At 47.7% G+C, this 25,991-nt stretch overlaps 1 protein-coding gene across 3 annotated transcripts in view; it reads left to right on the forward strand.

Moving 5' to 3' along the window:
- SPON1 (spondin 1) overlaps positions 1 to 18,448 on the forward strand; it is a 262,030-nt gene extending 243,582 nt beyond the window's left edge. Inside the window, exons 8-17 of one of the 3 annotated variants that reach the window (XM_036325486.1) lie at positions 4,781 to 4,982; positions 6,253 to 6,393; positions 6,637 to 6,681; positions 6,770 to 6,845; positions 7,815 to 7,997; positions 11,652 to 11,822; positions 11,914 to 12,081; positions 12,933 to 13,097; positions 14,847 to 15,107; positions 16,760 to 18,448. In XM_036325486.1, coding sequence (XP_036181379.1) covers positions 4,781 to 4,982; positions 6,253 to 6,393; positions 6,637 to 6,681; positions 6,770 to 6,845; positions 7,815 to 7,997; positions 11,652 to 11,822; positions 11,914 to 12,081; positions 12,933 to 13,097; positions 14,847 to 15,107; positions 16,760 to 16,923 — 1,576 coding nt within the window. In that variant the 3' untranslated portion in view covers positions 16,924 to 18,448. The remainder of the gene's footprint in view (positions 1 to 4,780; positions 4,983 to 6,252; positions 6,394 to 6,636; positions 6,682 to 6,769; positions 6,846 to 7,814; positions 7,998 to 11,651; positions 11,823 to 11,913; positions 12,082 to 12,932; positions 13,098 to 14,846; positions 15,108 to 16,759) is intronic. The other 2 variants (XM_036325488.1, XM_036325487.1) reach the window with 2 other exon arrangements.
- The last annotated feature ends 7,543 nt before the right edge of the window (positions 18,449 to 25,991 follow it).

The following is a 25,991-nucleotide window of genomic DNA, read 5'->3' on the forward strand; positions in this document are numbered from 1 at the left end:
GAGACAGAACTCATCATATGAGTGACCTGAGTCACCAGTGACCTGAGTCTCATAAAATCCTTTATTGCCTCTTTTGTGGTGTTTTCGGAAGTTCTGTTTAGAAATGTTTCCTCTTATCTTTTGAGATGGTGCTATTTTCTTACGGATTTGGATTAGCTCTGGAGATGCAATAGATATTAGCATTTGTCAGTCACACTAACTTAGTGTGACTAGAGGGAGACCTTTTGGCTAACATGTTATTATTTATCTCTAATTCAACACTGCTGTTTTCATGACTCAGATGTTTTTCGTTGGTGTCTAATTCAATTAGTTACCTCTGTGATTGCTTTTACTATTGCAAAGCTGAAAAACTTACTTTCTCTAACAGATCAGAAAACTTGGACATTTTTTTCTTTGTTCTGATTGTTTTCTATTTAACACTGGATGTGTGTGTGTGTGTGTGTGGGTGGGTGTGATATTAAATGTGAATATGATATTTTTAAATTGCAATTAAGTTAGCCGAACCCCACTTGTTGCACAATCTTTTCTTTCCCCCTAATTTGGAATAAATCTTCTCTAAAGTTCGTGGGAACTCCAGTCTGTGCCACTAATTTATATTTATTTCTTATCCTGAATATTACATCATTTTAATTTTCATGCTTTAGAACATATTCAGTATATGATATGACCACATCTTTGCTAGAAAGCTGATTAAAATTTAAATCCCACATAGAAAACTGAAACCAATATGGGGAAATGTGGCATATAAGAAAGCATGAGTAAGAATTTTAATTATGGTTTGGACAAATTAAAGAACTCCGATCACATCTAGCATTTCCTAAGGAAAATTTATGTATATTCTTATCCATTTCATTATTTTAAATAGCATTTTTATTATCGAAGTAATAAATACGTTGAGGTGATTTTTAAATTACATTTGAAGGTCAAAGGAAGTACAAGAATTTCACATTCATTTCTTAGATTAATTCATTTATTTCAACAACTCTTTGAGGAGAATCCACTGCACTGAGTCCTAAGCCAGGCACTGGGAGCTACCTGTGCCCAAGACAAAAATGGCCCCCACTCTCTAGGAGCCCAGTCGGGAAGGTGGAAATCAAACATGACACTCCATGGAAACACTGAGTTCAACATGCTCTGAGAAGGTGCAGCGCCCCTCAGCAATTGCGGTGAAGTCAGGAAACACTTCCCGCAGCACACGTTATGTAAGCTAGCGGTCGGTCAGGGGTGAATTTTCCAGTCAAGGGGGCAAGAAAAGAGCAGGGCATAGCCGAAGATTAGAAAACTGCTCCTAGGCCCTTATAGATTCACATGTACCATATTACCCAGCCTTAGGTCAGGTGTGTGTGCAGGGATGGGTTGCTGCCCATTTCTGCCTCCTGAAATATGTACCAAGAATTATAGGATCCCTCACTCAGATTACAGATTTGGCCAAAATGCATTTGCAGAGAACAGTTTGCATAAGTCCTTATAAAACCCAACGTTCTCAGCTGGTAGCATCCATCACTGGGCAGTGTAGATGGATGGGGGTTGGTTTGGTTTCTCCAGCTCTGGATTCCTCAGTAGAGCTGTTTTTGTCCCCTTGGGTTATCATGGCGAATAGTGTGACCAGTGGGGTACGGGACATGAACCACTAACCTGACCCAAAGCCACATGCTCAGGGAGCTGGAAAGGTAATAGGTGGAGAGGATGGTCTCTATGGCAATGAAAGAGGAAGGTTGGTCTCCGAGGCACTGCTGGGCTCCAGGCGCCAAGGGCCAAGGAGGGCTGGGGCGTACAGCAGCCCTGCCCAGATGCCAGTGTTCTCTGCCGGGCACTCATGGAAGGCAGGCCCCGGACTGTGTCCTCTTAGTCCCTAGGTGAGCAAGGCTGCAGCTCCCCGGACACAGGTCTTCCAGGAACCAGGTCTTTAAGGAAGCTGCTAAAACCACTGACCTGCCTGCCAGGACATGCGGGCATGGGGAAGGAAACGGGCATGGTGATAACAGCTCTGGTGCCAGGCCCTGGGCTGAGTGCTGTGAGCACGTGATCTCCCTGAACACAGTAACCCACGTGGGGATCCCCATGTTGTAGGTTTGGACACTGAGGCACAGAGAGGTTTGGAAATTTGTCCAAGGCTGCACAGCTATGAGAGGCAGTGCCAGGATGCACCCAGGCTTCCCGCTCTGCGATGCCCATTGTTTGATCCCATCTGGCCTGCCAGGGCCCAAGGGGTCCAGTTCCATGGCTCCTAACAGGGCTGGAGTCCATGCTTTCCGGGGACAGGTGAGGGCAGCCAGAAGCAGCTGGTCCCAACAGAGGGACACAGGGACTCCCAACAGCTGAGGTGGCCCAGCTGCCAGCTGGACTGAGCAGACGAGCTGGTCCCCAGCCGAGGATTCCCCGCGGTTAGCAGCCTGGGGGGGTGGCGTCAGGCAGAGCTGCCTTCCAACCTCGGCCCGCTGTTGTCGCTAAGTTCATGAACCTCTGTAGACGCTTTTCTTTCTTCTCTACAAGGCTATATAATCATTCTAACCCCACAGGATTGTCCTGGGGGTAGGGAAAGAAAATACCGCAGGTCTGCCACGCAGGGTGTGCCGACTGACTCTAATCCCCCGCCAGGCCCCTCGCTGGGCGCCTGCCTGATCTCTACAGCCCTGGCTGTGCCACGCCAGCAAGACCAAGGGTGATCCCAAGTGGGGGGGGGGGGGGGGGGGTGAAAGGATTAAGGAAAAACAGACAAGAGAATAATAGCTGGGTCTCGGTGGGACGCTGCCTCCCTGATGAGGAGACAACGACAGCGCCCACAAGCCGTGTCTTTATTTTATAGCAGATGCCACGAGGCAAAGTAGGGGTGTGATCACGTTGTTTACAGCATTCTCGTGAGTTTCAACCTCACTCAACTACATGCACCCGAACTCTATCACAAGGCACGTGGGGCTACGTGTTCGGACCGTAGGTTCAAGCTCACAACCACAGCCGTTGGCTATGATTGTGCTGGGAGGGCCCTGCCCTCCAGCTGGGACTTGCACGTGGCAATGAGAGGACCCTGTCCTTTCATTAGTCCAAGGCTTGAACCTGGCCAAAACACCGTAACCGTGCCCCACACCTGGCCACTCCTAAGACTCCTTAGCAGCACAGGGACAGGTTGAAGAGCTACCTCTTGTAGTCGGGGGTTGTCAGCCAGAGGCCCCTGGCTCTGCAGCCGGTCCCGGCTGGCCGACTGGAGAGCACGGCTGTGAGTCGGGGCCGGGGTGGGGCCATGGAGGCAGCAGGATCTGGTGTAGATCTCAGCACAGTGAGGAAGGGGCAGGGTGGGGGATTCAGAACTGGATGATGAAAAGGATACCGACCTTGTATGGACTTGGGTTGCGGTCTCCATTCTACCACTTCACTTGGTGACTTTGGACAAATTTCATAACCCATCTGAGCCTAGGTTTCCACATCCATAAATTGGAGTCCGGTATCCCGTTCTGAGGATTCGATGAGAATGTATAAGAAAGGGCTTAGGGCATTTTTAGCCAGTTTTTATTTGTAAAGGTCATCTCACATCCAACACAGCTGGGCTCACATGTAGCACAAAGTATTTATTCATTCATTTATTCAGAAACATTTACAGAGCATCTACTCCGTGCCAGGTACTGTTACAGGAACTGGAATTAAAGCCATGAAGAAGGCAGACAAAAGCCCTCCTTTCCTAGTCAATAAATAGCTAAACAAATAAATAAAGGAATAGTAAGTGCTGTGTACACATTAAAAGTGGATGGGACTTAGCCAGTTTGGCTCAGTGGATAGAGCATCAGCCTGCGGACTGAAGGGTCCCAGGGTCGATTCTGGTTAAGGGCACGGGCCCTGGCCGGGGCTCATGCAGGAAGCAACCAATCGATGTGTTTCTCTCACATTGATATTTCTCTCTGTCTTTCCCTCTCTCTAAAAATCAATGGGAAAATATCCTTGAATGAGGATTAAAAAAAAATAGTAGGTAAGATGGCAGCATATGGTTCTCTCTACGTGTGGCCAAAGGATAAACTCAGGAGAGAGAATGGTGTAAACCACTCATGGCCAAAGGCACGGGGAGACCGAGAATCTGCCTTCCTGTGCCTTCATCCTTTACACCAGGCATGTCAAACTCAAAGGCTAACACGGGCCAAATAAACAAGGTTTAAGTGCATGTGGGCCGCAAAAAAACAAAAGCTTCCATTTTCATAGAAACAAATGTAGTTTTATTTCGATAGAGACATGCTGAATACAAAGGGCTAAAATAAATGAGTCACCATTAACATAAAATAATAAAACATTTTAATAAAAATTAGTATTTTCTCTTGAACATTAACTTACCAGACACTGAATAACTGCACAAATTGATAAGCGTAACACAAATAAACTTATTTTTCTTGTTCTCCGAAAGCGAAAAATTTCCTGTTGCGCACACCAAACAAGTCAGTCCAAGACTAATGACGTGGCGATCGGCTGCTAAATATTCCCTGCTAGTATTAGTGGAGAGAAATGGTGCACCCGCGCCTAATGCGCGTAAGGGAAATGAATGCAACACGATTCTAGGAATCAGTCATTAGCGAACGTTGAGGTTCATTATTAATAAGTATGCATAACAGGATATTGTAAAAATTAAGTTACGAAATTATTATTAAAACGTTTCTTACAGACCGTTATACTGGCTGGGCTGCAAAATTATTCGTTGTGGGCCGCGAGTTTGACATGCTTGCTTTACATGGCCTGGCCAGATGTCCCTCAGAGAGTGCGCCCCTGGCCCCCTCGTGTAATGGTCTCTGTGTTTGGTTTCCAGGAGAGCGGCACCCTCGGCTGAATTTTCCGTGGACAGGACACGCCACTTAATGTCCTTCCTGACCATGATGGGCCCCAGCCCCGACTGGAACGTGGGCCTGTCTGCCGAGGACCTGTGCACCAAGGAGTGCGGCTGGGTGCAGAAGCTGGTGCAGGACCTGATTCCTTGGGACGCGGGCACTGACAGCGGGGTGACCTACGAGGTAGGCGTGTGCCTGGGGTGGTGAGTGACAAACCTTGCCCGCCTCTGTCCCGGCGTCCTGGACCCAGACGTGAATCTGGCCCGGGCGGTGTCCTAGACGAACTCACAGTGTGGCAGGGGAGGCCAGCGCGGTCTCATCACCACGTCCTCACACACAGTCTGATTTGGGCTCTGGACAGTGTCCGTGCGGCCGGTCAGGAGGCACAGAGAGGGGATCTGCCAAAGAGCCGCTCATGGTGAGCAAGGGAACAGCAGGCAAAGGGCGCTGCATGGAGGAAGGGGCACTGCATAGAGCGGGGAGAGAGGGAAGAAGGGGGGACTGGACCATATGCCGAAGGCTTCTGGACAGCCAGGCTAAGGAGTTTGGAATCTCTCCTGAATGCCAATATTTCTCAGATATGGTCAATACGCCAACAACATCAAAATGGAGCCATCAGAAAACCAGTGGTAGAACAATCGAGAACAGGTGATGGTGACTATGGTTTACAGGATAAATCCGGCCTACCACCTCATTTGGAAATAAAATTTTTTTTTTAAATATATTTTATTGATTTTTTACAGAGAGGAAGGGAGAGGGATAGAGAATTAGAAACATCGATGAGAGAGAAACATCAACCAGCTGCCTCCTGCACACCCCCCACTGGGGATGTGCCCACAACCAAGGTACATGCCCTTGAGCGGAATCGAACCCAGGACCCCTCAGTCCTCAGGCTGACGCTCAATCCACTGAGCCAAACCGGTCAGGGCGGAAATAAAATTTTTGAACCCGGCCTCACATATTCGGTTACATGTTGTCTGGGGCTGTTTTCTCACTATAACAGCTGAGTTCAGTCCTTGCGACAGACACGGTTTGGCCCACAAAGCCTAAAATATCTACCATCTGACCCTCTGCAGACAAAGGTTTGCCAACGCCTGGGCTGGTAGGAAGAGCTCTGGATTCAGGCCAGCCCGGCTCAGCCATTTCCGAGCTGTGGGGACCTCTCTGAAATTTGGCTTCTTCATCTGTGCATAATCCCACCGTGGACGTGGGAGACTCTGAAAGTACAGACCTACAAATTTCCTTGCACGACACATGGCGTGAATAGAATTCCATAACATAAATAGTAGTTAAACTTGTTAAATTCCTATCAAGGTTTTTGTTCTGATCATATTACAATCCAATTGCTTTGCGAGCAAATACACACAAAAAATTGCTTTTGTGGTTCTTAACCAATTCTATTTCCCTCTCTCTGTATCTGGTTTTTTTGTTATTGTTGTTTTCCCCATTGCAGTCACCCAACAGGCCCACAATTCCCCAGGAGAAAATCCGGCCCCTGACCAGTCTGGACCATCCTCAGAGTCCTTTTTACGATCCGGAGGGCGGGTCCATCACTCAAGTAGCCAGAGTTGTCATCGAGAGAATCGCCCGGAAGGTACTGGGTTAGAGCTCACCCTGGCATAGACCTTTCCCACCAAGGGTTCGAGGAGACAGTCCCCCTTTCTGCTTTAGAATCATGGGGTCCCTGGCATATTCCAGGATGTAGGATTGCTGGGCCTCCCAAAGTATCTAGTATGAAAATTATTCAGGTTTCATGATGAGTCCCACAGTCAATTACTAATATCTGCCCTGGGTCAGGAATCGGAAGCTGTGACTTTATTGCCATTTTTTTTTTCAGTCAGACTGTAAATGTCGACCCAGAACTCCGCCTTGTATACACAGGGTGGGCATTATATTTTACATCCTCCCTCATCTTCCCCCTGCCCGTTCCATTCTTCAATGGGAGGCCTCTGAGTAAAGCTCTCTTGCAGGGGGAACAATGCAACATCGTACCGGACAACGTGGATGATATAGTAGCAGACCTGGCTCCGGAAGAGAAAGATGAAGGTGCGTTGCTTCCCTTTGTTGCCCGTGGCAACCTAAATTGGCCCCATCTTTTGGGAAAGCAATTTGCTAACATGTTTTAAAAGCCACAAATACTTGTGTCCTTTGACTTGGTCATCTCATCTTTGAGAATTTCTGCTTGAGAAGTATGATCCAAAGCAAGGCCAAGACTAGGCACAAAGATTCAGGGAACTGGTGAAGGTGTGATACTGGAATATGCACTCAACAGCATCGGGCCTTTAAAATGATCGTGTAAATGGCATTTGCATAGGCTTCACAGTACTCAGGTCGCTGCCTGCTTTGGTTCTCATACTGGCCTGTGAGGCAGACGTGGGTGAGTCCACTCCCCCAGCAAGAAGAGTGAGGCCCAGATCCCACAGTCAGGAGGGAGTGGCAGGGCCATGGCCGCGGCTCTGGTTTTCTCATGGGATCCCCCTCACCTTTCTGCCACGGTTTCCTCACCTGGAAAATGGGGATCATAACAGAACCTGCCTCAGAGAGAGTTGTTATGTCTCCAATGGGATAAAACATATTTGGTTCTTAGAATGACGTTGGCTCATAATAAGTGCTCAGTGAACATCGGCTGCTCTTATTCTTATCATGACACCCATGTGTGTATCATGATCATGGGAAGATGAAGCAGCAACACAAAAACCTGTGCTTGCCCACATTGCCTGTGATGTGCCCACAATGTCTGCCACGGTGAGGGAAATGAAAAGACGTTCATTTGTTGAGGGGAAGGGATAGCAGGAGCATCTTTACTTGTTATTAGGTTATGTAGCTACCCGCGGAATGCTGAAATAAAGGTTTTAAAGGGAAGGGACCGGCTTGCTCCCATCCCAGGAGTACCAGGCTCACGGAAGCCGGCCAGGCAGCAGGGATTTTCTTGTCTCCCAATGAGCTTGTCTGGGGAGAGGGCCAGTCTCAGCAGCCACAGGCTCCCAGGGAAAACCTGTCACCTGCTCTTCCCAGATGACACCCCAGAAACCTGCATCTACTCCAACTGGTCCCCATGGTCCGCCTGCAGCTCCTCCACCTGCGACAAAGGCAAGAGGATGCGGCAGCGCATGCTGAAGGCACAGCTGGACCTCAGTGTCCCCTGCCCCGACACCCAGGACTTCCAGCCCTGCATGGGCCCGGGCTGCAGCGACGAAGGTGAGGAGGCAACCCAGGCCAGCAGGTGGCGGGCAGAAGCTCAGGAGGGAAGGGCTCTGCCTGGTGATGCCGGCTGCTCATACCTACTCAGGCCGGGTCCATAGTAGGGCACCAGGACCCTGACTGCAGTTGTCAGTGGGGTCCACCTAGGTCAGTCCCCCATCTCTAACAGTGTCTCCAGGCCTCTGAACACAGAGCACATTTTATGACATCAAATGAATTATTGAGATTGACTGACCACCTGCCTCCTTCCCCAGCCACCAGAAGAAAATATACACAAGTTACTGAAGAGCTAGCAAACATCTCATGACAAATTACGGATAACAAGCAGCCTGCTCTGGGCCTTAACTCCAGCCTATTTTAAAGAAGCAGATGAACAGGTTGGGCAAGATTGCATCTAGATCCCTGGCCCTGATTCTGGGTCAGGACCCTCTGGCTCTCTGTCCTGCCTGAGCCTGAGGCAGAGCACTGGCTTCCTTGTGTCAGGACCTAGGGGATGATTGCAGGAATCCTCAGTCTCTCTCTCTCTCTCTCTCTCTCTCTCTCTCTCTCTCTCTCTCTCTCTCTCTGTGTGTGTGTGTGTGTGTGTGTGCCTGCATCTGCTCAAAGGTCAGGCTAGAACTACGAGCTTGCACCCCTATGTCAGGATGGCTCAGGCTTCCAGATGGCGCTAAGCCGATTGCTGTGCAAAGGTCAGCTGCCTCTTTTCCAGAATACGATTCCTTTCTCTGTCTGGGCAGATCTCTACTCGGTGCTCTGTGATCTTAACCATCTCAGAGAGGCAGTGAGGCAATGGCAAGGGATAAGACTGAGCTGGTTTATGGCCGGAAGAAAACTGCTTCCAAGTTGAGGATGGTTGAAGAGAGCTTCCCCCACTGCACGTCATCCACTAGCTGGCTCTTCCTGGGGGGCAGTCTAAGCACCTCTCCTGGCTGCACTTCCACGGTGGTTTCTTGTTAACGGTGCCCGTGATACGACTCTGCAGAGGGGAGTGAATTTTAGGATATGCTTTTCTATTTCTGCAAGTCAGCCTGCACTTTGTACCTGGGGTCCATGTTCCCCAGAGGCTACTCGACCCAAAGTCAAATAAGGTTCTCTTGTGCCCACAGCAGGCTCCCTTCTGCACTGGTTATTTGGGGAGCATTTAGAATAGGAAAGAAGCAAGGACCCCTTTGGACATTTGGAACTCATTATATGACCTCATGAGTGTACGTTGTATTGTGCAACCACAACAAAATAGCTGTCGTTAGGGTTTCTTCCTGATTATCTGAGCCAGCCCTTTATCCCAGGCCTTATCGTCTCTGCCCACTTCCAGGCACCCCTAGAAGGGTCTTTTGCAAACGAAGATCTGGTTGTGTCACTCCTTAGCTGAAAACTCTGTGGCTCCTCACTGCCCAGTGTGCAAACTCCTCCGCTTAATTGACTGGCAAAATGGTTCTGCGGAGAACCAAGGTGGAGGCCTGGTGAAAATGAGCATTCGGACACTCACCCCACCAGTGAACATTGCACTGAAAACACGTTGTTAGTTAAGGCGCCTGAGGATGTCTGGGGGACGCCTCTCGACTCCAACCTCTTCCTCTCACAAGACACTGGGGTTGGTGGTGAGGGTATTCTTCCTGCTCAGGGTAACGTCTTGCCAGGCTATGGGCAGCCTGAATTGGGGCTTGCCAAACCCTGAGCCTCCACCCATATCACACCGGAGCATTGTTATCGTATTTGGATGTACGTGCACCTTTAGTTAGCTTTGTCCCTGGGTCTAACGTGGGCTCCAGCTGTGATTTCTTGCCGTGCCACCAGTATCGTGTAGCTACACTGTCCGAAGGTTAAATGACAATGTGTGGGCACCACACGTGCGCAGGTGGCAGCCTGTGGCCACGTGCAGGCTGGCCTCACGCTCTGACTCAGTCTTCCATTCCAGCTTCATCTCCCAATACCACACACACACACACACTCTGCAGGGTGTTGGCATAAGCTGTTTCCTGTACCTGAAATGCAGATACCCATTTCCCACCCAAGTTCACTCAGATGTGCCTCTTGTGTGAAATCTTCCCCAGAACTCCCAGAAGGGGTGACTTCCCCCCCCTCTCCTATGCTCCCCAATTCCCTGGGCTTACCTCTGTCGTCATATTTTCAATGCCTGGAATTAGTGTCAGTCCCCCGCCCCCGCCCCTTTCTTTCTCTGGAGTAGAACAAGATCCATATCTTACACCTCTTTTTAACCTCAGCGTGTTTGCCTAAGCCAGGGGTCCTCAAACTTTTTAAACAGGGGGCCAGTTCACTGTCCCTCAGACCGTTGGAGGGCCGGACTATAGTTTAAAAAAAAAAACTATGAACAAGTTCCTATGCACACTGCACATATCTTATTTTGAAGTAAAAAAACAAAACGGGAACAAATACAATATTTGTATTTGTATGCGGCCCGCGGGCCGTAGTTTGAGGACCCCTGGTAAGCATTCAGTGTCTTCAGTGACATGAATAAACGAATAGATGGTAGAGGGATGACTTCATTTTCCTCTTTTTTAAACAAGTGCGCGCGCACACGCACACACCTGTATTTCCAACTGGAGCAGCACACCACCAGCACCACCTTGGAAACAGGACCACAAGCCAAGGTGGGAGGTTGGCTATCTTCTTCACCAACATCCTGAGTGTTTCCTACGGGATCATGGTCTTTGCTAACACCCACTCTTGGGAGCAAAGCTGTAGGTAGTCCAGGATATCAACATTGCCTTCCTCATTCTTCCTCTATGCCCCCCTCTCCTGACACACACAGACATTCTCTCTCAATTCCCCACCCAACCATTTGCTCCCCATTAGTAGCTGAGGTTTTCTCTTCTTTGTCACCAACCTCAACTGAGGCATTGAGGTGCCTGCGGCCACTTAATATAATCTGCTCTTTGGGTACAAATCAGCCCTCAGGTCCTGTGTCTCAAGGTCAGTCATGTTCTCTCCTTCGGGAACAAAATTCTCTCATCTGTATTTCTAGACTGGGAACTGACAGTTTACACAGTACCTCAAAATATGTATATACTAGAGGCCCAGTGCATGAAATTCATGTCCCTCAGCCCGGCCTGCACCCTCTCCAATCTGGGACCCCTTGGGGGATGTCCGACTGCCAGTTTAGGCCTGATGCGGGATCAGGCCTAAATCGGCAGTCAGACAACCCTCTCACAATCTGGGACCGCTGGCTCCTAACCGCCTCTGCCTGCCATCCTGATGCCCCCTAACTGCCCTCCCCTGCCAGCCTGATTGTCCCTAACCACTTCTGCCTCGTCCCTGCCACCATGGCTTTTGTCCCGAAGGACATCCGGAAGATGTCTGGTCTAATTAGCATATTACCCTTTTATTAATATAGATAGTCATCCTTCTATCATCCAAGTGTCTTTCATATGCATTATCGCGGAGTAAGGAGTAATCCTCACTGAGTGCCCCATGTACCTGGAAAAGAGTATTTCATTTACTCTTAGAGACATTTCTGGTTTTAAAATGTAGACCTTTTATGTTCCCTTACATCCTCAACTGGCTGACTCCCCTTTGAAAGCCAGCTGGTTCCTTTGGATTCCTGCCCTTATGGAGTTGGGTCCTGCGAGTCGTGTCTGGCACGCCCCCTGGCGCACGGCGCTGGGGCTGCAGCGTCCGCTCCCTGTGTTGCAGATGGGTCCACCTGCACCATGTCCGAGTGGATCACCTGGTCGCCCTGCAGCATCTCCTGCGGCATGGGCATGCGGTCCCGGGAGAGGTACGTGAAGCAGTTCCCGGAGGATGGCTCTGTGTGCACGCTGCCCACGGAGGAGACCGAGAAGTGCACGGTCAACGAGGAGTGCTGTGAGTGAGGGGACGCTGGGCGGGCGGGGCGGGGTGGGGCGGGGCCCGGCTCTGAGGCAACCAATGACTCCAAGGCCACTGGACTCCCCAGCTTCCAGCAGCTGCCTGATGACCGAGTGGGGCGAGTGGGACGAGTGCAGCGCCACCTGCGGGATGGGCATGAAGAAGCGGCACCGCATGGTCAAGATGAGCCCAGCCGACGGCTCCATGTGCAAGGCCGAGACCTCTCAGACAGAGAAGTGCATGATGCCCGAGTGCCGTGAGTGGGCGTGGGACGTGGGGCAGGGGAGGGAGACAGGGACAGGATGGGGGACCACAGCACCCCCTACTACCACCTCCATCAAGGTTGGAGGTGGGGTAGGTTCCGTTCCACCGTCCTTGCAGGGCACTGCTAGGATCGAGATGAAGGCCATAGCTGTGTGGACATCAACCAGACCCAGAGAGAGTAGCCTCCTTTGAGGGACACTCTGAGCAATGCTGGGCGGCAAATTGGTGACCTTTGGATAGAATTCACCTGCAGCATGTTTATAGGGGCCCGGAGTAACCTTGTGAGGGTAACGATACATTCAGGTGGCATGTGCATTCCCCAGGTCATCCGAGGCCTCCCCACTCCTGTACATTGGCTTTGCCTGGCCCCATAAAACACTACACCCCTGCTCTGTGCACAGATGCACATAGGCTCACACATATGTACACATGCACAGAGTACATACACATTCTAGGGGGTTCCGCACATGTCCAAAGATGCCACATTGAGCCTAACTTTTAGTGTATGGTTCCTGGGGTGTGTGGGATGTTTCTAATAAGACCCTACTCAGACCCTCAGTGGTGTTTCAAGTGAGGACTTGTATATTCATATTACTTGTGTGTTCAGTATCATGTGATGTCACGTCAGCCTCCAGCAAGGCCAGAGGAGTTGCAGGAGAGTGACAAGAACAGCAGGAATCTGCTGAGCCACTTCTTGCCCCTGGGGTTCACTTGAGTGTCTGAATCTATCAGTCAGTTTCACATTATTCCTTGGACAAGAGTGGGGACAGGGAGTGGGGGGCACAGGGATCAAAGAAAGCAGAGGGGGCTTATTCTCAGTGGCAAACCTGGCTCTCCGCCTAGACACCATCCCATGCTTGCTGTCCCCATGGTCCGAGTGGAGCGACTGCAGCGTGACCTGTGGGAAGGGCATGCGGACCCGCCAGCGGATGCTCAAGTCTCTGGCCGAGCTCGGGGACTGTAATGAGGAGCTGGAGCAGGTGGAGAAGTGCATGTTGCCCGAATGCCGTAAGTCCTGGCGCTCCCACACGCCCGCCGTTAACCAGCCCTGTGCCAGATCACACTGCTAGGTCAAAATGTCCAACCAGCCCTGTGCCGGATCACACTGCTAGGTCAAAATGTCCAACCAGCCCTGTGCCAGATCACACTGCTAGGTCAAAATGTCCAACCAGCCCTGTGCCGGATCACACTGCTAGGTCGAAATGTCCAACCAGCCCTGTGCCGGATCACACTGCTAGGTCAAAATGTCCAACCAGCCCTGTGCCGGATCACAGTGCTAGGTCGAAATGTCCAACCAGCCCTGTGCCGGATCACACTGCTAGGTCGAAATGTCCAACCAGCCCTGTGCCCGGATCACACTGCTAGGTCGAAATGTCCAACCAGCCCTGTGCCGGATCACAGTGCTAGGTCGAAATGTCCAACCAGCCCTGTGCCGGATCACACTGCTAGGTCAAAATGTCCAACTGTTTGCTGGGGAGGGAGAAAGAGCTTGGATTTCCATCTCTGTGTTAGCAAAGTGGTTTTTGTTGTTACTCCTAAACCTGAGTATATTTTTCCATTGATTTTTAGAGAGTGGACAGGAGAGGGAGAAAGAGAGAAACATTGATGTGAGAGAAACATCGATTAGTTGCCTCCTGCATGTGCCCCAACTAGGCTGGGAATCAAGCCTGCAACCCAAGTATGTGCCCTTGACCAGAATTGAACCCTGGGCCCTTCAGTTCGCAGGCCGACATTCTATCCATTGAGCCGAACCGGGCAGGGCTCTGTGTTAGCAAAGTAATTTAAATAAGCATCTATAGACGCAAGGATGGTTTCTGTTTTGGACACGTGGCAGTTAACTGGTTAAACTCTCAGTCAGTCTCCTCATTAGTAATGAGGATCCCACATCCATCTACAAAGCACACAAACTGCAAGTTGTTGTGCAGATAAACAGGAGACTTAGATGAAAAACGCTTTGCACAAGGCTCGGTAAGCCTTACTTCTTAGTTCTTTCCCTCCTCACCTTCATCCCCAATTAGCAGCTGTCTAACCAATGGATATTCCAAGCTTTTTTACTTTATTCCTCTTCCCTCTGACCATTTTATTTGTCCATGACCTAAGGGTGGACACTGAGTCAGTGACTCCTGTACCCTTGCAGCCTTGATAAGAAAAACAAGCCAAGCTCTCAAAAGCTCAGTGCCCACCCATCTCCTCCCAAATCTGCGATCAGCTGTGTGCATTACACGGGGACTAATCCTGAGGGGAGAGAGACTGCTTTTCTGGCTACTTTTCCAGGAGAGCTTCTCTTTTAGGTGTTGGAAAGTCAGACACACTTGGCTGTGATCTGCTTTTTGGCTTCCTCTGAAATGCACTTGCAGTCGTCTTTCATGCTCCCTCTCCCTTATGACTCAGGCTGCTTGCCCAGATTCAGATCTATGCCAGCAGCTCACAGAGCAAGGCAAGAGGCTCTGTACACATCCACAAAGTCCTCTTCCCACCCCTTCCCCCTCCTCCCCTCAAGCCTTCTTGAGTCACAGAGAGGCCATAAAATGTAGGTTATGAAGTTGAGCCAGTCCTGCCCCTCCTGCTTACCAACCGTGTGGGCTGGATGAAGTTAGTCTGCCTCTTGGAGCCTCAGTTTCTTCTTCTGTGAAATGGGATAACAGCACCTGCTCTGCGTGTCTCACAGGCTTGATTTGAGATGTTCAAAGGAGAGTGTAAGTGGCCGTATCTTGTTTCAGACATGAGCTGCTCTCATGCCCTTCTGTGTCTTGCCAGCCACTGATTGTGAGCTCACCGAGTGGTCCCAGTGGTCGGAATGTAACAAGTCATGCGGGAAAGGCCACATGATTCGAACCCGGATGATCCAAATGGAGCCTCAGTTTGGAGGTGCACCCTGCCCAGAGACTGTGCAGCGAAAAAAGTGCCGCCTCCGGAAATGCCGAAACCCATCCATTCAGAAGCTGCGCTGGAGAGAGGCCCGAGAGAGCCGGAGGAGTGAGCAGATGAGGGAAGAGTCAGATGGGGAGCAGTTCCCAGGTACTGCTCCCATGTGTGAGGCTGGAGTGCAGGGAGATGAAGCGGGGGAAAAGCAAGGGGGTCTTGAAGAGCCTGTAGGAGTTTGCCAGTTAGAGCAGGAATAGTAATTGCAAAGGCACAGAGATACCAAGCAAAAAATGGGATGCAGATGGAGCAGAGTATAAGGAGAGCGGCAGGAAACCCCGCTGGAGCGGTGGGGACCAGGCCAGGAAAGGTCTCGTGGCCCTCTGAGGATTGGAGACTTGGTTCTGTAGGTTTAAGCCAGAGTGACTTTCACAGGCGTGTTGAGTGGTTTGGAGGAGGCACAAAGCCACTTACTAAGTTTTGTTTGTAGCCTGGGAGAGAGATTATGTGCCCCCTCCTCCAGCATAACTTGAGGGGGTTTTAGGACTTAAATCTCCCCACCTGAGGCTACACTGCTGAATAAGCTGATCCCAGCCAAAACTGCAAAACCATCAGTAAATCCATGAAACAATGAGATGGGAAGATCCATGGTTCAGTCTTGGGTGCAGGCCAATGGATGGTCTTTGGATTCCCTAGAGTGGGTGAGGAAGGTGCCTGCATAAACGTGAAGGTTAAGGGTATGTCGTTACACTGTTTTTAAAAGCACAGCTCACATTACCCTTTTCTTCTCTCTTCCTTAAGGCATTCATTCCATCTAGGGCGATGAGAAATGCACATACAAGGAGCTATCTGACAGTTCATGAACTTTCTGATAGCAAGCTGCTTGCACACCAAAATGCTGTCTGTTGCACACGGTAGTTGGTCGGCTAGTCAACACTCATTTGAGCCCCACCAGGTGCCAGGCAGACACTATGCCAGGTTCTTCTCCTCCATGAAACTCAGCATAGTATTGGAGGATCATAAACGTGACTGGTTCTACAAAGCAGTCATATGGAGAAAGCCAAGGAAAAATTTTTTTTTTAAAAAAAGATCTAACCTTATATCCGGGGTTCAGGGAAATTTTCTTTGGGAAGGGCACATTTTTGTAGGAAGAATAATAAATTACACTTGCGTTTATTTGGGAAGGAAGCTAAATACCTGGGGAGCAAAGCATAAGAGAAAGAAGTGATTAATTGCAACTTGCATCGTTGCTGCCTTCAGAAGCCACCCCAAACAGTAGCTACTTAGAAGTCATGTATTAACATGATTCTGTGCTCAGTGACTTGGGCTGGCTCAGCTTCAGCTGTGGTCCAGCTTCAGTCCTTCGTGTGGTTACTGTCAGCAGCTGGCTCGCCTGGGGCTGGAAGGTCTACACAGGCCTCGCCTGCATTTCTGGGGCCTCAGAGAGGGTGGCTGGGGCCCCTCCACAGGCTTGCTCCATCAGTCTCACCAGGCTTTCTTATGTGGCGTGGAAGGTCCCCAGCAGCTATTTTTCCAGCCATTGGCAAGTCATATAATCAAGCCCCGATTCAAGAAGTGGAGAAGCAGACAGCCCGGTGATGGGAGGAGCTGCAAAGTATTTGCAGTCTATCACCTAGGAACTATCAGTTCCTAATAGGGACTCTAGCCATTATTTAATTCAACAACTCATTTCGTACAAGAGCAGAGGAGAAGCCCAGACAACCAGATGTGACAGCTGTTTGCTAGAATTCAGCACCCCTGTGCTGCCCCAATGTCTGCTGGCCTAACCCGGCTTCTCGTGCTTTCAGGCTGTAGGATGCGCCCCTGGACAGCCTGGTCGGAATGCACCAAACTGTGCGGAGGGGGAATCCAGGAACGCTACATGACTGTCAAGAAGAGGTTCAAGAGCTCCCAGTTTACCAGCTGCAAAGACAAGAAGGAGATCAGAGCCTGCAACGTTCACCCTTGTTAACAAGGGTCCAAGTATCCAGGGCCCCGCTCGAGATGCAGAGTCACCGGTGGCTGGATCGTTTGTTTGCTTGTTTGTTTAAGGCAATTTAAATCGTGTACGCTAGTTGTCATTTCCGCCGTGTCATTCGCCCAGTGGTCTTGTGGGTGCCGGGGACATCCTTTCTGTATACTTGTTGGTGGGCACAGACTGAGCAGGGCTCCCTCACCCTCAGCCGGTCCTCCTCCAGCACGAACGTGTCAGCCACCCTGTACCACATGGAAATGTGTCCCCCCGAGAGCATCCACCTGGGTGCAGGGCAGAGACCTGGCCTCCAGGAAGAGGCAGCTGTGTCTGGAAATGACTCTGTGCCTCAGTCCCGGGGTGCAGCAGGAAACACACCCCTCAGATAAAGAGAGCAGATCCCCTCATTCTCTCTGGCCCGCCCTCTCTTGCAAGAAGCTATGGTTTGCTCATCTCTTTTTCCTTAGTGGAACGTGAGGTCCCTTGTTGAGTCTCCTTGGTCATCAATAGTTCTTGGGGAAGACAGAGACGGTAGACAGGAAGAGGAGCATTGAAGTTGGATGGCTTTCTTCTTTCACTGAGAAATTCCGAATACATTTCTCTTTCCTGATACTGGTTCCTGATAGCCCAAAGGAAATGATGGCGGATTTATCTGAATATAAGGGTGCCAGTTCTTATACCTGATGCACAGGGTCACTAGTCTAGAAAGGATTTTTGCCTTGTTTTGAGTTGTTTTTTGCCATGATTCTCCTAGGAAGCCAGTCTTATGACGTTTCCAGTACTAGGTCCTCACCAGAACCAAGGCCCAGGCAGCAAAAGGGGCCTCACTAGCAAACCCAAACCTGAGTTTTTAAAAATCTCCCAACATGCATCTAGACCTTTACGTTTTCAAACCAATTCTAACATATTTTACTTATGCAAAACAAACATGTGAGTCTCCCCACAACCTACCATGCCATTCTTCAATAAAAATATATCTCTGTATTTTAAAGTTTTTTTTAATCATAAAATTTTATATGTAAAGTTTTTTCTTTCTTCTGTAGACATAAAAGGTGTTGCTAAGACATTTAGAAGATAGGAATCTAGGGAGAAGAGAATATGACAGAATCATGTTGGGCAAGAAAATCTGCTGGGAAGTTAAGCCTAGGTCAGCACTCCACCCTGGGGTTCTGGTCCTAGGCACACCTGTAGGGAAGGCCATGGGTCTCCATCCCCTCCCCAGCACTCATCAGCACCAAACAGGGAGACTTGACTACCAAGCATTAGTGTAAAAGGACGTTTTGTTGAATCCATTGGCAGTTCTTATTCATTTATTAAAATTCCTTTTGTTTCCGTTGCAGGTCTTTTTCATTATGCTTTATCCAAATATGTATCAAGGATGCGATGCATACAATGCTTTGAAAGAATTTACATTAAACACATCAGGATATTTTCAAACACAACATGTAGTATATGCTATAGCCCCGAGTCTGTATTATTTTCTTTAACCCAAGAGGGACTGTTCAATAAAAAACTCATTTGGGTCTGTCTTTTGTGTTTTTACACAAATGAAGTGTCAGAAGGTTGGGTCTGTTTACAGTTGTTATCCACCTCAATCCTATTCAGCTAAGGAGTCGGATTTTGCTTCCTCATTCTGGAGGTGCCATTATTGTCACATCTTTGAGTTCCTGGAGCTTTGTTTCCAACATCACTGTTGTAGCCCTTTAATAAACCGCTTTCTCCCCCTACAAAGGAAGGTAATATAAATAAGAGGCTTAGCCCTAGCTGGTTTGGCTCAGTAGATAGAGAGCATCGGCCCACGGACTGAAGGGTCTGGGTTTAATTCTGCCCAAGGACATATACCTCAGTTGCAGGCTTGATCCCTGGCCCTGGTCGGGGCACATGCGGGAGGCAATCAATCGATGCGTCTCTCTCACATCGATGTTTCTCTCTCGTCTCATCCCCTCCCTTCCACTCTCCCTAAAAATGGAAAAATACCCTCAGGATTAACAAACAAAACAAAAAAAGAAAGAAGAAATAAGAGGTTTAATTTTCATTTGGACAAAAATAAAAGTAGATACAGCACCTGCTCTCTTTGGCATTACTCTTCGCTATCTAGAGGCATGCTTCCTCTCAACCTATGAAAGTCAAAGTTCCTTAAGGCGGTGATTCCTAAGTAACTCAAAGGACAGGCCACCCCAGTGTCTCCTGTTATTTGGTCCCTAGCGGGTACACTTTTAATCCTAATTTTGGAGCATTAAAACCAGGTAACTGGTTAATGGCTGAGAATGGGTAACATCTTCCTTGTTACATAAGTGTTATTTCTTTTGCTTACATGGGGAAATTTATAAGAAGCGCCAAACTTTTTTTTTTTTTTTTTTTTTTTTACCAAAGTCTTGTGTTAGGTGATTTATAGTTTTTCTGGCTAACCAGTCATTTTGGAAATAAAGACTTTTTACTACAAAAATGAAATTTGTTTGAACTTGCACTTGAGATAGTAAACAGGTCATAAGACACCCAGCAAACCTTGCCATATAAAGAGAAGCTGTAATTGTTGTATATATAGTTTTATCAATGCCAAACCAGCTGTAATGGAACTTACATCCACATTTTCAGATTACAATACATTCAGAGAGATAGTCCCAAGCCAGGCACTGGGTCACCCACCTGCCACCTTGCCAATGCGTTATGTGAAGGAAAACTGTTGTTAGCAAATGAGAAAAAAGCCTGAGCTTCTCCGGACCCAACACTGAAAAAAACTAAAGACTCTGTGTTGTTTTTAATGTGAACTTCGTGTATTAAACATGTTCCAGGCGCACTCAAGTCTGTGAACTTCTTCCAGGAAGGGCACATTACACATTCTCACGGGAAACTTAGTTCAGGTCAAGTCCGTGGCCAAAATGTCAACACACAAAAATTCTCCATGTCAAGGTGTTCCTGTGACCGAACAGCCCACACTGTTCAGGCAAGTTTAACGGAGTTCCATATAAAGTGTACCAGGACATACAGTCAGTTCCTTTTGTCCCACACAGAGTTAAATGGTTATATCTTAAAGGAATGGGTACCATTGTCCAAACAAGACGAACTATACATATTTAACCCCTAGTTACAACACAGAATCAAGGAAGACACAGACATTTCACTATTAGTTATTTGGTACCACTAACCTTAATAACAGAATGATTCGTTTTGTTCTTTACGTTGCCCAAAGTCGAGAATGAATGAAAATAAAGTAGTCCTTTGGAAAATGAGTGAGATGCTCTAACAAACTGTAAATAGCAGCTGAATGCAAATGAGCGTGAAGCTAAGTCTTCATTTTAGATCTTTTGAAATCTGTGAGCGCCAAGATCTGTACTAAAATGTCAGATTTAAATAATGACATCCTGCTTCAGACACCCTGTCGGTTCAGGTTTTATACACTCCGCAGGGCAGAGAGGCAGATGTCTTGTGATGGCTGAGCAAGAGAAACCTGGGTTCAAATACCCCTGTGCCCCTGAGAAGCCGCGAGAGGTGGGGGCAGTTATTTGAGCTTTTCTGGTCTCAGGCTTTCCTACAAGCTTTCTTACATTAAAGGATTCCATCCCACCTCCACGATGTAGCCAATTCTCATCTTGAGAGCAAGTCCTGATGGTATCCTGACATAGGAGCCATGGAAAGCCAGTTTTACCCACCAGTACTCACTTCTTTATAAACCAGTGAATGCCCATTTTGTGTTGAAGCTGGCTTGAGTTCCATGCCTGTCACTTATAACAGAAAATGTCCTCACAAATAAATTATAAATGCAATACTTTGACCCAGGTTATCATCAGAGAGAAATGCAATTTCAGACTTTCCACTTAACATTCATAATGTCATAATGTAAGCTAGCATTCATTAACATTTACTCAGCGTGCTCTAAATACTCAGATTATGTTCTTAACTACTTCCTGGCTTTAGAATTGATTGGTAAGAGTTTTCATATTTTAAGCAGTTGTATGTTTAAAGACTTCTCTTTTATTTCTAACTAGGGGCCCAGTGCACGAATTCGTGCACCTTGAAAGGAACTGTGGGCTGTGAGGCTACGGTGGGCACAGGGGCGGGCCTCAGCTCATCCTCCGCACCCCTCACCGGCCCCTCCCCCGCAGCCACTGGTCCCCTCTGCTGGCAGCTCCGCTCCCGCCACCACCCCCACATGCTGATGGCGCTGGCCCCACTAGCACCCGCTGATGGCGTGGAGCAATTGGGGCTGGTGCTGTCAGCGGGTACGAGTAGCAGCTGCTGCCCCGATCGGTCCTCAGGAGCAGGGGGAGGTGGAGAAGCCCTCAGGGGCGATTGGGGCTGGCAGCTGCCTCTCATACCTGCTGCTAGCGATGGTCCTGCTCACACCTGCTGCCAGAGCCAGTCCCTCTCACACCCTCTGACATTGCCGAGCAAAGAATTTTCAGTAACAACCAGAGGCTTGCCCTGATGACAGCAAACAGCCCCCCACCTTGGTCTGGCACCCTTGCTCATCTGCTCCACCATCCCACCATGGCTGATGCCCACCATGTTCCACGCTCTGCTGCCTGCTGTCAATGCCCACCATGTTCCATGCACACCCCCTGGTGGTCAGCACATGTCATAGTGATCAGTTGTTCAGTTGTTCTGCCGTTCGGTCTATTTGCATATTAGGCTTTTATATTTATATATAGATAACTTTAAGTATTAGCAAAGGGGAAAAGGGCAAACATATTCAAGACTACTGACTCCATTACAATAGTAGTGTCTCTTATTTTTTTTTTTAGTATTGGCATGCAACGCCCACTGCACGATCCTAACCTGGAATTTACTGGCCTGTCTGGGAATCAGAGGGCCACTTGTGAAAAACACCTGACTCTCCAGCACCCTTACCACATTAGTGCTGCTCACAGCAAGATCTGCAGCCTGAGGACGCCCTCAGCTGTTCATTACCATCCTATTAGATGCAGAAACTGGAAGCAAGCACTTAGAACATTTTATAACAATTTGACATTGCACGATTTCCGAGAGATGATTGTTTTTATAGTAATCCATTTTTTATTACATTTAGCAAAAGTATGTCCACAGGAGTAAAAATGAAAAATTTAAAAAACTGGCCCTTTGCCGCAGACAGTCCAGGAAGGGCTGCAAAACGCCATCCTCACTCACCAGTCAGAAGAGGACACAAGCATGCGAATGCTGGGCTTTTCAATCTTTCAAATGCTTAAGCATCTACACAGTGATAACTACCTGCAGGCTTGTATGCCTACATTATCTACAGTTAAGTACCCTGCACTGGCTCTTTTTCTTAATCCTCTAACATCCCACCCTATGGAGCAAGATAACTGCCCCACTGCCCACGGAGTTTCTGAGAGGAGTAACTCACGCTTACTTCCTCCGCTTCTTCGTCCTCCAATCACACCTCATCCTCCTATAACCTGGTTCCCATAACCAGTAACTGAAACAAATCTCTCCAAGTCATCAGCAACCTCTGACACTCACTGCTGCTTCTTGCATGCCTTTCACCACCCCCTCGTCATCCTCAAAAATATGTCTCTTGCCCTGGCCGGTTTGGCTCAGTGGATAGAGCGTCGGCCTGCGGACTCAGGTGTCCCGGGTTCGATGCCGGTCGGGGGCATGTGCCTTGGTTGCGGGCATATCCCTGGTGGGGGGTGTGCAGGAGGCAGCTGATCAATGTTTCTCTCTCGTCAATGTTTCTGACTCTCTATCCATCTCCCTTCCTCTCTGTAAACAAAACAATAAAATATATATTTTTTTTAAATGTCTCTTGACTATTTCTCCAGGTCTGATGGTTCCTCATGGCTTTTGGTTGCCTCTTAATCTTCTACCCCCAATATTCATTTTCCCACCCTTGGACCTTCCCTCAGACAAACTGTCTACTTCCACTCCCACCTCTTCGATCATTAGCTCAAACTAGATAAATTCCAAATCTGTACTTCTAGTCCTAGCCCAGTGATGGCGAACCTATGTCACGCATGTCAGAGGTGACATGCGAACTCATTTTGTTGGTTGATTTTTCTTTGTTAAATGGCATTTAAATATATAAAATAAGTATCAAAAATGTCTTTGTTTTACTATGGTTGCAAATATCAAAAAATTTCTATATGTGACATGGCACCAGAGTTAAGTTAGGGTTTTTCAAAATGCTGTCATGCCGAGCTCAAAAGGTTCACCATCACTGTCCTAGCCTCTTCTTTCGAGTTCCACTCCCCATTCTCAAATGCCGCCTGGACTAACCTCGTGTGTACTGGCACAATCACCACATATTTCTATCGCTAGGGGGTTGCCTGTGCTCCTTATTCATTCATCAGGTAGTTTTCTGCACATGCCAGGAAACCTGAACATAGCAGTAAACACAGCAGACATGGTTCTGCCCTCACAGAGCTTGTGACCCTACGGTGCAGGTCAGGCAAGACACATAAAATAACCACAGATGGTAAGTGTCATTAAGTAAACACAAGGCAGTATGATACTAGAATAGGTGGTCAAGAGGGCTCTTTGAGGATGTGGCATCTAAGCCAAGAGCAAAAGGATAAAAACAGTTCACTGGAGTGGCTGAGTGAAGCAACTGATTTGGGAAATACACGGAGTGTTCCAGAGGGCAACAAAGTAAATCAACCTGAATATAAGTGAGAAGCAGGAAGATGACAGTTCCTTGTAGACTATGGTAAGAAATTTAGATATTAGGCCAAGAGCACTGAGATGATGACAGGCTTTAAGCAGCAGTGTGACGTTTAATTTATGGTCTAACAAATATCCCTTTGGCCACACTGAAACAGCAGCTTTGGGGGGGGGGGGGGGCGGGGGGGATGGAAATAAATTACTTCCGAGTCCACTGTAGTAACCTGGCTGTAAGACAAGGGGCTTAGACGAAAGTGGCAGAACAAATGGAAAGAGGACAGGTTCCATGATTCCAATAGCCTTACCTGGCAACCCTTCCTCCAGTCCACACTTCTCTGTTGTTCATACCTCCACCAGCGGAGATCTGGGCACCCCTTGCTCAGAACCCTTGGCAATTTTCCATTATAGACAGAAGGGCCATCCTATTTGAAGTCCTCCACAACCCACGCTGAGTCTACTTTATCAGTATGTTTTTCTCACACTTAAAATCGTTTTAGGTTAAGGTTCCAATCCCAGAATACACCTTGCTATCCTGCCAACTCCGTGCCTTGGCCCAGGCTTGCCCCCAGTCTTTCCACCTCCTCTCCCCACCTCAAATCCTACCAATCCACAAAGTTCCGGCTAAAACACCACTTCTAATTAAGAAGCTCCCCCAGATTTTCCAGGAAGCATCACTTCTGAACTTGACAACTTTCTGCATTCTTCTTATAATCTGTCTTATCTCTACAGCCCCAACATTTTTTTTTCTTTTCTATTTTTGTCCCTCTTAATCTTCCTCCACTAGATATTGAATAATTTATAAGAAGAAAAAGCTCCAACATATCCATTTCCCTAAAAACACCTCATAGTCTTGTATAAAGAAATGTTTACATTGAAATACCCTTTTTCTAAAAAGTACTTTGAAACTTTATAAACAGTCCCTGGTTAAATATTCATAAGTGGTAAAGTGATGTTGAGAGCGACTACTTTACCTTCAACTCCTATTTGCCTGCTGGTCACCTGTTCAAAGGGAACATTATGGATAGGAATGGAAAAAGACGTAATGTGGTAATCAAAGTTAGAAGAGGAACAAGCCAGACACTAAGTATACACAACCTTGTCACATCAAATCTTAAAAGCCAAGTGATAAAGGGACCAATTTATATTATAAAACTCGAAAGCCCCAAATTTAAAGAATCATCCATTGAAGGTGTATGTCAATAAGGCATAATGTCCACCTCTAAAATATTATAAATCCTTAAACAATATAGGGAGCAAATTCCTAAGACAGAAATTCAAATTTCTAAATATATAAAAAAACATAAAATATTCTAAAGTTAGAAATGTAACCTCAAATGCTAAGTGTGCTCACGGGAGCAGATTTGGCACACCACAACCCACAGACCAAATCCAGTCTGCCATCTGCTTTCTGTACAGATGGTTTTTACAAGCTTAAATCAATTTTAAAAATTCAAAAGATTAATACTTCATGACATATAGAAATGATATGAAATACCAATTTCACTGTCCACAAATAAAGTTTTATTGGAACATAGCCACATTCATTCATTTATTGTTTATGGCTGCTTCAGGGATACAATGGTAGAGACTATATGGCCCACAATGACCAAAATGATATTTACTATCTGGCCCTTTACAGAAAAAGTTTGCCAACCCCTCAGCAATAGAGAAAAGATTTCAAGTCACAGAGGAAGAGAGCTGCAAGGCAACTCTGACTATATGAGGAAAATCAAATAGCAGAGACTTCAGCTTCCAATCACGGAATAACCAGGAACAGGATTTACCCTCCTACCTTAGACAATCAGAAAGCTGGTGTAAAATATGTGAAACAATTGTTTTCAGACATTATACACCAAGGAGCATAGGACTACAATCCCTAATGGAAGAGCAACAAACAGATAAGCCTTATAATTGCCCTGACTCCAGGGCACACTCCAGACTATGGAGGGATGGGAATTCTAAGCAGGGCACAAATGTGTCCCTGAGCTGAAAGGACGGGCACTGGAGATGGGGGAGTCTGAGGAAGCTGAAAGTTGCAGGACAAAGTTCTGGAAGGGAGAGAGCTACACAGAAATGCATAGAGTCAATGAGTCTTTGCTGAATATTAAGATATACATGTATAGAGTGAAACTCCAGTCAGCTGGACAAAGAATGGCCCAGGAACTGTGAATAGAATGGTTCCCAGAGTTCACATGGGGCTGAGAGTTCAGTTCCCACTGGCCATATTGGAGAGTCCACACTAATTACTGAGTGCACTCAGTAGAGACCCCAAATGGGCCACACCTATTAGTGGAACTAAACTAGCCTGGGAAAAAGCTACTTGAGATGGCATGAAGCTTAAAAACAAGCCTTAAAAGGATCAAACAGAACCGCAAGTCAATTAACCGACTGCCAGAACAAAGGCCCAACAAAATCTAGGCATCCAACAACATAAAATATACAATGGCCAGCATTTAATCAAAATTTAGTAG

The sequence above is a fragment of the Myotis myotis genome, unplaced genomic scaffold (genome assembly GCF_014108235.1).
Source record: "Myotis myotis isolate mMyoMyo1 unplaced genomic scaffold, mMyoMyo1.p scaffold_m19_p_10, whole genome shotgun sequence".
In the NCBI taxonomy this organism is placed as follows: Eukaryota; Metazoa; Chordata; class Mammalia; order Chiroptera; family Vespertilionidae; genus Myotis; species Myotis myotis.